Source organism: Triticum aestivum, chromosome 4D (genome assembly GCF_018294505.1).
Source record: "Triticum aestivum cultivar Chinese Spring chromosome 4D, IWGSC CS RefSeq v2.1, whole genome shotgun sequence".
NCBI lineage: Eukaryota > Viridiplantae > Streptophyta > Magnoliopsida > Poales > Poaceae > Triticum > Triticum aestivum.
Genome location: NC_057805.1, coordinates 62,327,984 through 62,338,279, shown reverse-complemented (window position 1 = coordinate 62,338,279; position 10,296 = coordinate 62,327,984). Strand labels below are relative to the sequence as shown.

At 48.9% G+C, this 10,296-nt stretch overlaps 1 protein-coding gene across 4 annotated transcripts; it reads right to left on the bottom strand.

Moving 5' to 3' along the window:
- Positions 1-3,105: 3,105 nt before the first annotated feature.
- LOC123096213 (zinc-finger homeodomain protein 4) lies at positions 3,106-6,076 on the bottom strand. Of its 4 annotated transcripts, none has more exons than XM_044517870.1 (2): positions 5,558-6,076; positions 3,106-4,663 (listed from the first exon to the last, which is right to left on the bottom strand). In XM_044517870.1, exon 2 carries the CDS (start codon positions 4,595-4,597, stop codon positions 3,512-3,514), a length of 1,086 nt encoding a protein of 361 aa, XP_044373805.1. In that variant the 5' UTR covers positions 4,598-4,663; positions 5,558-6,076; the 3' UTR covers positions 3,106-3,511. The 4 variants fall into 4 exon arrangements, with proteins under 4 accessions (XP_044373805.1, XP_044373806.1, XP_044373804.1 ...); XM_044517871.1 differs by lacking the exon at positions 5,558-6,076 and adding an exon at positions 5,093-5,541; XM_044517869.1 differs by lacking the exon at positions 5,558-6,076 and adding an exon at positions 5,089-5,540.
- Between the last annotated feature and the right edge of the window lie 4,220 nt (positions 6,077-10,296).

The following is a 10,296-nucleotide window of genomic DNA, read 5'->3' as shown; positions in this document are numbered from 1 at the left end:
CCTTCGCTCGGGCGCCCGCACGCCCCAGCAACCGAGCGGGCTGGTGCCTGCACCCGTTTCGCCAGCGCCCAATCCACTAAGCCCCCAGGGGCCAATGACAGGCGGGCCCCGCCCTTAAACATTTTATAAAAAAGAATAAGAAAATAATGATTAAGAAAATAATTAATTTATTTATTACTTAATTAATTAACTTAATTAATCCTGATCAGATTAACTTAATCACTTAGGTTAGTTAATTAATCTGTTAGGATAGTTAACAGTCAATGACAGCTGGGACCAACACGTCAGCTTGACCCAGTCAACACCTCTGTTGACTGCTGACGTCATGCTGACGTCATGCTGATGCAGTAATACTTTCCCGGATGTTTTCCCCCTTTGCCGATATCACCTACTACCGCGTTAGGGCACATCTAGCACCACGTTTGTCATGTTATGCTTTGTGATGCTTTGATTGCTCTGTTATTTATTGTGTTCCCCCTTCGTTACTTCTTTCCGGTAGACCCTGAGACCGATGCCGGTACCCCTGTGATCGACTACATCGACGACGAACCCTTCTTGCCAGAGCAACCAGGCAAGCCCCCCCTTGATCACCAGATATCGCCTATTCTTCTCTATACTGCTTGGATTAGAAGAGTGTAGCATGTTACTGCTTTCGGTTAATCCTATTCTGCTGCATAGCCTGTCATTGTTCCTACAGTTGTTACCCTTACCTGCTATCCTACTGCTTAGTATAGGATGCTAGTGTTCCATCAGTGGCCCTACACTCTTGTCCGTCTGCCATGCTATACTACTGGGCCGTGATCACTTCGGGAGGTGATCACGGGTATATACTATATACTTTATATACATGACACATGTGGTGACTAAAGTCGGGTCAGCTCGTTGAGTACCCGCAAGTGATTCTGATGAGGGGGCTGAAAGGACAGGTGGCTCCATCCCGGTAGAGGTGGGCCTGGGTTCCCGACGGCCCCCGACTGTTACTTTGTGGCGGAGCGACAGGGCAGGTGGAGACCACCTAGGAGAGAGGTGAGCCTGGCCCTGGTCAGCGTTCGCGGATACTTCAATTAACACGCTTAACGAGATCTTGGTATTTGATCTGAGTCTGGCCATTTGGTCTATACGCACTAACCAACTACGCGGGAACAGTTATGGGCACTCGGCGTCGTGGTATCAGCCGAAGCCTTCGTGACGTCAGCGACTGAGCGGCGCGCGCCAGATTGGACTGGAATGCCTGCTAGGCTAGGTCTGCTTCCGGCCGCCCTCGCAACGTGCAGGTGTGCAATGGGCGATGGGCCCAGACCCCTGCGCCATAGGATTTAGACCGACGTGCTGACCTCTCTGTTGTGCCTAGGTGGGGCTGCGACGTGTTGATCTCCCGAGGCCGGGCATGACCCAGGAAAGTGTGTCCGGCCAAATGGGATCGAGCGTGTTGGGTTATGTGGTGCACCTCTGTAGGGAAGTTTATCTATTCGAATAGCCGTGTCCCTCGGTAAAAGGACGACCCGGAGTTGTACCTTGACCTTATGACAACTAGAACCGGATACTTAATAAAACACACCCTTTCAAGTGCCAGATATAACCCGGTGATCGCTCTCTAACAGGGCGATGAGGAGGGGATCGCCGGGTAGGTTTATGCTATGCGATGCTACTTGGTGAACTTACCATCTACTCTCTTCTACATGCTGCAAGACGGAGGTGGCCTGAAGCGTAGTCTTCGACAGGATTAGCTATCCCCCTCTTATTCTGGCATTCTGCAGTTCAGTCCACCGATATGGCCCTTTACACATATACCCATGCATATGTAGTGTAGCTCCTTGCTTGCGAGTACTTTGGATGAGTACTCACGGTTGCTTTTCACCCTCTTTTTCCCTTTTCCTTTCTACCTGGTTGTCGCAACCACATGTCGGAGCCCAGGAGCTAGACGCCACCGTCGACGACGACTCCTACTACACCGGAGGTGTCTACTACTACGTGCAGCCCGCTGACGACAACCAGGAGTAGTTTAGGAGGATCCCAGGCAGGAGGCCTGCGCCTCTTTCGATCTGTATCCCAGTTTGTGCTAGCCTTCTTAAGGCAAACTTGTTTAACTTATGTTTGTACTCAGATATTGTTGCATCCGCTGACTCGTCTATAATCGAGCACTTGTCTTCGAGCCCTCGAGGCCTCTGACTTGTATTATGATGCTTGTATGACTTATTTATGTTATAGAGTTGTGTTGTAATATTTTCCCGTGAGTCCTGATTTTGATCGTACACATTTGCGTGCATGATTAGTGTACGATTGAAACGGGGACGTCACAAAAGTACACGCACAGCCAGAGGGACAGCAAAACATTGGCACTTCCACAGCAATAAAAGTCCGTCTCAGCGCTTGATCTACCAAGCCGGCCTTGTCCCCAGCAGTCACCCAGGCCGCTGGCTGCAAAGGTGCACGTCATTTGCTGCCACAAACACCACCAAATCAACGCCTCAATCGCACATGCAGGAACAGCGAGCAGATGATCAAGAAGAATTCGTAGGAATCCGTCAAAAAAAAGAAGAATAACTCGTAGAAAAATCTCCTGCAGGAGCACGGGGAGCACTGCGATATCTCGCATGGTTTCCATCTCTGTTCCCGCGGCAAACCCGAACCAATTTTGGATTGGCTGGCCACATGCTCCCCTGCCCCCCTGCACTCGTACACGGCCCCAAGAATGATTGATTGCTCGCTCGCTCGGGGCCGGGCAGGGCCAACCCGATGCGCAGGCCAAAGGACTATCATCTGCTCCAAATGGAGAAACGGGGACACCGAAATTTTAATTTTCACGCTCCCGAATTCTTGACAAGGATCTCCCTTCCCTTTTCGTTGTCTTTGTGGCTTGTGGCTTGTGAGCGGTGAATTCACATCGCCGGATCAGATCAGGCATAGGCGTGCCCGCATGCATGCAGGCAGGCAGGCCACAGTAACAGCACCGACAGGAGCTGCAGATTAAGCATGCAGATCATGTCATGACTCGTGAACAGTGCGCCTGAAAGATACAAGACCTGGGGAGGGATTGCATCCCATGTTCTCTTTTCTTTTCAGAGTCTGCGGATTAGCCCAGGGAACTGAAGATAAATGGAGAAATTGTAAACAAGTCAGAATTCATTTCATACAACCTCTGATCCATGACAACTCAAATGCTCAGCTCAACAGGTACTGCTAGACTTCAAGTCAGAGACACCAACCAAGGAGACGAAGAAGAAAAAAACTAGGTCCAGGAAAAATAAATTGAAATTGAGTGGAGCTCAGTCCGGTTCGCCTATGTCCCCCCTCTCATGCTTGCTCCCCAACCTTATGACAAGATAAACAGAGAAAGGAAAAAAATGGAGATGGTGATAGACTCGGGTTTGTTTTTTGGTTCTCTTCTCTTCTCTCTGCTTCGATCGATCGCTCCGATGGAACAGTGAAATTAATGGCAATGCGGCTTACTAACGCTAGCAGAATCAGCCACCATGGCGCCGTTGACAGACACCAGGGCTTCTTTGTGCCGTCAGTCGAGCTTGAGCTCCCCCTGCGCATGCGGGGAGCTGGGGCCGCGGTGGCCCGAAGGCCCGGGCTGCGACGGCGGCACTTGCATCGGCATCGGCATTGACATCGCCAGCGGCATCGACTGTGACTGCGGCTGCGCAGGCGAGGTAGGGAGCGGCCTGCTGGCGAGGTTGTGCTTGTTGTTGTGCATCCAGACCTTGAGGACCCGGCGCTTGACGCCGATCTCCTGGCAGAAGTGCTGCACCATGGCGTCGTCCAGCTTCTGGAGACGCCACCCCACGTTCTCCGCGAACTCCAGCATGCGCCCCTTCTGCTCGGCGGTGAACTTGGTGCGGAAGCGCTTCTTGGACGAGGAGGAGCCGCCGCCGCCGCCTGAGGCTAGCCCGCCTCTGCCGTCGCCCATGATACCGCCGCCGCCGCTGCCGTCCATCTCGTCCGACTCGGACGTCTGGATCATGTTGAGCGGCATGATGATCTGGTGGTGGTGTCCCAGCGGCGGGGGCGGCGGCGGAGGGAGCGCGCGCGCCGCGGCGTAGGCGCCGTAGTGGTCCGCGGTGACGAGGAGGCCCCCGCTGCTCTTGTGGTGGTGCGGCACGGCGGGGCCGAGCAGGCGGCGGACGGCGTGGTGGCCGTAGCCGTAGCCGTGCGAGGCGCAGCTGTCGCCGTCGAAGTCGTCGAGCTCCTTGCGGTGGAAATTGCGGTGGCAGCCGCAGGCGGAGCACTTGAGCGCCTCCAGCGAGCCCTCCTCGCCGCTGGGCATGAACTCGCCGCACCCGTCGGTGGCGTTGCCGCCGATGGCCGCCGCGTGGTTCTTGAGGCACTCCCGGTACTTGACCGCCGGCCCTCCCGCTCCGCCGGCAATGGCCGCCGCGCGCTTCTTCCCGGAGCTGTCCTCAGACACAGCAGCGGGAGGCGACGGCATGTCCTGCGCCTGGGACTGGGACTGGCCGTTGTGGTTGGCGTGGTCATGGTGGAGCTCCATGGCATGGTCGGCGACGGCGACGCCCCCGCCGCCGATGCCCCCGTAGGGCGAGGCGGCGGCGTGCATTGGGATCGGGAACTCGCCTCGGGGCACAGAAAGATCCATCCTCTCCTCCCTGTCCGGAAGGATGCCTCTCGCTGACGCTGCTGCTTCTGTTCGCCTTCTCTGCAGCTGCACAATGGACACCATGAGAGAGGGCAAGAAAAGGCCAATGGCGCCTCCAACTCAACGCCAACAAAATTCAGTGTTTCTTGGGACTCTCAACACTAAAGAAAAGAAAAGAGAGAGAACAAAAAGGAAGGTGATGTGAGAGAGAGAGGTGCATGGTGTGGTGTGGTGTGGGATCTTGGGGACCTTATCAAGAAGATACCACTTGCAAACCCCAAGAGCATACATAATCTAGCCAGCTGCTCAATTACACCATACATACACACATAGATACAAATAATAAATAAATGCAAAATACACAACAATATCCTGCTCCTGCCTAGCTTAGCCTCTACTTTGCTGGGCTCCTCCTCTGCCCATGCAAACAAGATTAGAAGAGAAAAGGGAAGGAGGGGAAGCTTTAGAAGATGGGTAGCTGCTGTACTCACTCACAACTAGATGCAGGAAGGAAGGATGGTAGGATGGATGATGAACAGTGGGGCTGTTCTTGGCAAGCAAAGCGACCGAGTGAGGGATTACTCCTCCCGTGGATGCGAGTTTTACTAGTTACTACTAGTACTAGTAGCAGCAAGCAAGCAAGCTGCTAGGAGTGGTTTGTGTGTGTGTGTGTGTGTGTGTGTGTGGATGGACTAATGTATGGACCAGCCTTCCTTTGACCTCTCCCCCCCTTCCTCTCCCACACACCAAGAAGGACTAAGAGCTAGCTAAGCAGGGGGAGGAGGAGGAGGAGCTTCCTTCATGGACAGATGTTGTGTGTTTATGTGTGTGATAGAGAGACCATCTATGGTTTTTTTCTTCTTCTTCTTGTCCTGCACTGCGCTGCTTGAACAGTGGAGGAGGAGAGAGAGAGGGGAGGGGAGGGGAGGGTGAGCAAGAAGAGACCAAAAGCAAACGAACCTCGGTGTTTGTCAAGGGCTAATCAAGAGGACAAGGAAGGAAGGAGCAAGGCCTCTCCAGCCTTTGCAGCTTCCACCATTGCACTAGGGCGTCTAGGGTCTAGGGCCTTTCCTAAAGGCAGGCACACCCACGGCACAGAGCGGCAATACAAGGAAAATAATAGTGTAAAGTATGGAGACGGAGGATCTGTCTGTGCTGCGCTGTGCTGTGCTTAGCCAGAGGAGCGAGAGAGAGAGAGAGAGAGAGAGAGAGAGAGAGAGAGAGAAGGGAGAAGCGAAGGGAGCTTGGGCAGATGGCAAGGCAAGGCTAGGCTGTTTTCTTCTAGTGCTCGCTCGCCCTCGGTGTAAATAATAACGAAAAGGAAAAGAGATGTGTGTGAGGGAGGGAGAGATGGACTGATGGAGAGGAAATAATAGGTAGTGTGTGTGTCTGGCGCTTGCTTTGCTTGCACTATCAGGAAAGAAACCGAGCGTACTTCGTAGAGTGATGGAGGGTGTGTGCTGTGTCAGAAGCAAGGCGAGGCGAGCCAGAGAGAGAAGGTGAAGCTGAAGGGAACAGCGCCCGCATGCCTCCGCTCCACTCTGGCCGTGATTCCCTGCTTGCTTGTTTGTTTTTGACGCCCAAACGGACGATTTCTCTCTCATCATCGCTCTTGTCAGAGAGACAGAGAGAGGGGGGGGGGGGGGGGGGTTCCCAAAGAACAGGGAGGAATGGATCGAGTTAGGTTAGGCGCTTGATCAATGCTCTCATGGGCTCTATATGCATTCATCCACAAGACCCTTGTGCTGGCCGGGTCGGGTATTTAATTCTCGTGCATAAGCAAGCGCGGCATCAAATCCCATTGTCGGAAGATATGAATTCATCATGGACACTGATCTCCCCTGATCGGTGCCCATAACTGCTGCTGCTGCTGCTAATTGGCCACGAACAGAGCTTGTTTCTTCACAAGTTCACATGGGAATTAAACGTCGCGCCAGCTACTTGTAGTTCAAATGAGAAAAATAAAAATCATCGCTATTTTTTATACTATCAGGAAGGAAGAAAGAAAAAAAACAGAAAATGACAAGCAGAGACCCTACATATATACATACAGCCAGGATTATGTAGAATGCTTTTGTGGTACGAAATGTGCCACGCAATTAAGCACGATGCATGCAATGCAAGCAGCAAAAAGGGAGGAGTATTAGCAGCCTCAGTCGTCAGGCTTTAGCAGAGGGCATATATAGTGGGTTTGTCTGTATCACACAGGGTGCATCATTGTGCCCTAAGAGTTGACCACCACACCCCCACTGCCCTAATCATAACCCCCCATGACCAAACCACTAACCAATCACCCCACGCTTGCTGGAAAATGTGCTAAAAGATACAGTAAATGTACAACCAACAAACTACCCAGGTTAGGGGTGCAGTGTCAGTTTTAAACTTTCCCTTTTGGGCCAGCGCCACTGATTAGAGTGACAGTATGTCCTAATCAAGCAATTCCTACAGTTAAATTACTAGCAGTTGACTCCGCATCACCCACACACAGGCACAAGATGCCACCTCAGGGATTCTCTCCCGATCATTGCCCATCTGCATGATGATTTGAGCTAGCTACTACTACTCCTAGCACACCTTGGGGTGTGCAAACATATTACTACTGTCATCAGATCAGGCCCACTTAAACCCTAGCCTTGGATCCTGCAACTTTTTTTTCTTTGTCTGCTTGCTTGTCTAGTAGTAGAAGCTAGTGAGCAGTGATTGTGGTGTTGTCTTGTAGTAACAGCGCAGCATTCCCCTGCCCAAAGCGAAAATCTCTGCCAGGTCTTTCTTTAACAGCCCCATGCACTTAGGGGGGTTAGGGTTAGTGCACATGATGGAATCTCACGGCTTGGGGATTAGATTATGATCGCCTTGGCTTGGAGGAATTAGATTCCCTTTTCCCTGTGGGGAGAAAGGTCCTAATCGCTTCTTTTGGTGGTGAATATTATAAAGTGTGCTAAGCATGCAAAGTGCACGCAGAATGATCATCTTTAAGGTACAACAAACAAGACACCCTCCTTTTTCTTTCCTGTCAAACTGAATGTTCACCTAGATCACGAGGAATGTTCATCCTAGATATCGTCTTTCGGAACAATGTGAGGCTGGATCATCCAAGAATATCTCTCTGGCTCAAGGCAAAAAAGATTAAGATGCCTGGACCCTTGCCTTTTTCTCAGGATTTATTATACGTTTTATTTTTCCATTTCAACTTGTTTTTTTCCCTCCCAATCACTTTATTCTATCTGCTTTATATATTCTGACTTAAACTTCCACGCAAACGTCTTTTGACAATCTTGATGTATGATTCGAATTCTTATGATGAGAGGACGGGTTCTGGCGTACGATGTCAAGTTTAACTTGGCAAGCTATGGTTTAGGCTCTAACTCAGTCTTATATGTACCTCTTTTAAGCAGCACTAATGAGAATTGTTGTAAATCTCTAGTAACGTTTCTGTATGCCTCTCCCGACATAGTGAAGATCGACATCTTTCGTTACAACATCTTTTTTCATAGGGTTTTCACATAAAAATTGTTCTTCATGTTCGTCGTACATTTTATTGCATTACGGTTTGAAACAACCCTCATATTTTGTTGTTTTGTGGTTTATTTGCATATCTTCATATCTTATATGGCTTTCAGATGCTGGTAAAAGGAGACATGAATACCTACCGGCATGTACACAGTGTATATTTAAGAGCATTTGTTTTTCACATCTTTGTGTTTGGAGAATATCAATCAATTTTTGTTTATTTCGGGGCGGTACCAAGCTTGTTGACTTATGTCATGTCATGGGTCTAAGAAAAGGACTTGCGGTATGTTCGCCACCTTGCTTTGACTTAATAGACAAATTTACATCCGCTCTACAAGTATCACGAATATAGTTGGCCAGTTTCTAGCTTGGATGAACCCCAAGATTATTGTGACGCAATTTGGAAGTTCTACTGTAAAGATTTTGCTATACGATTTTGTTTTCAATAGGATTAGAGTTTTTTTTTGGCAGTGGATATTTGTGTGGGGCTCACTTTAGGGTAGGGTGGCATGAGACTGGTTTCTAGGTGTTGCCATTTGAAGATTATTGCACAGGCTGTATTTAACTACTCCCTCCGTCTCATAATGTAAGATGTTTTTGCAAGCTATGTTAGCTTACAAAAAGGTTTTACATTATGGCATAGAGAAGTAATTTGGATGATGGTCAGTGACAAGATTGGAGGAGCATAAGTGCCTGTTGTAAATTAAACTTTGTTTCGTTTGTCTTAGACTTGGTGATGACACAGACACCTGGCAATAAAAAAATGCCGTTTTTTCGAGAAGATAAAGAAATGCCTTTTTGAATCAACCAATGGAGAGGCCATGCTCTTTTCGAAGAAGAAAATGTCTTGAGTTATGGTCAAACTCGGCCTGTATTATTGCTGGACTTGGCTGGGTTGAGGTTGGTTTGGGTTTGGGCTTAGCAGCACTAGGCCGAATCTTAAACTGCATTTTACGAGGACTGGTACTCTAGAAAGAAAAACTCTACGAGGACTGGCCCGGGACAGGCTCTAGTTGCGGCAACAACAAAAAAACTTCTTTGATGTGTAGCACTTTACCTAAAGAACACAAACACTTGATGTTCTGAAAAAAGTCTAAAAAAACTGGATGTAGTGTAACATCCTAAAAAAAATCATTTTCACTTATTCATTTTGAGTGACAACGGATTTATATATGTTTTTTCTTGCTGCTCGACAAATAACATGAATTTTTTACTATTTATGCACCAAACGTTCGAAACCCGGGAAAAGAACACCAAAGACCGAGAAAAGAAAGAGGACGGATCTGAAAGCACGCCGAGCTGCATGCTTGGAGACTAGATTTGAAACTTGGGAAGACCGAGAAAAAACCCAGCACGTACCACATAGCACTTCGCAATATTGATAAATGTACTGTGATGCTAATAGACAGTGGTACTCCTCAGAGAATAGGAAATGGTTTTATTTCACCGGAGGGAGTATTTATTTTGTGTGCCTGCATGATTTCGCGGATACGAGTACAAAATAATTTTGTGTCCATGACCCGCTTTAATTTATATTTATACTCCTGTGTGCCTACTCACTCGAAAACATCTGAACATGGACATGCGGGAGTACCCAAGGCCGATGGTCGACATGTGTTTCTGCACGACACGGCCAGCGCGCACTTTGGAATTTCAGAGCTACTGTCCTGCTACTGGACCATGGAGATGGAGCGAGTGAGTGATCAGCCATTCGACCGACCGACCGACCGACCGATACGATATGCAGCTGGAGTGCTGGGTGCCTCTGGCATACCGCTCTTTTTATGTGGCATAGTATAATTAATTTGTATTTTTACTAATCAAATTGATGGGTATAATTGGAGGTCAATTACAGTCAAAACAGGAGGGCTTGTATATACTGGAACAAAGGAAGAACGTGATTACACATTGCCATTTTTCGTACTAAAATAGTTAATGTACTGCCAAATGATATTTTTTTATTAAATAAGTACTAATCTTTCCTGCTTGCCTGTATTTACTGTAGGCTTAAATATATTTCCTATTACAATCGTCCCCACAAAATCTTTTAAATAAATGTACTGGTAAATGTGGAAATTGCGGTAGGTTAGGGAGGCTAGGGGGGCGGGGCTAAACTTCCATAGTTTGTTCCTTGACTGTCAATTGTTATACGAGTGCTTGATGATGATTGGACTTGGCCCTACCGCAGA

Excerpts from the sequence above, each read along its gene's own strand:
- LOC123096213 (XM_044517868.1), bottom strand. The coding sequence starts at position 4,681 with ATGGTGTCCATTGTGCAGCTGCAGAGAAGGCGAACAGAAGCAGCAGCG.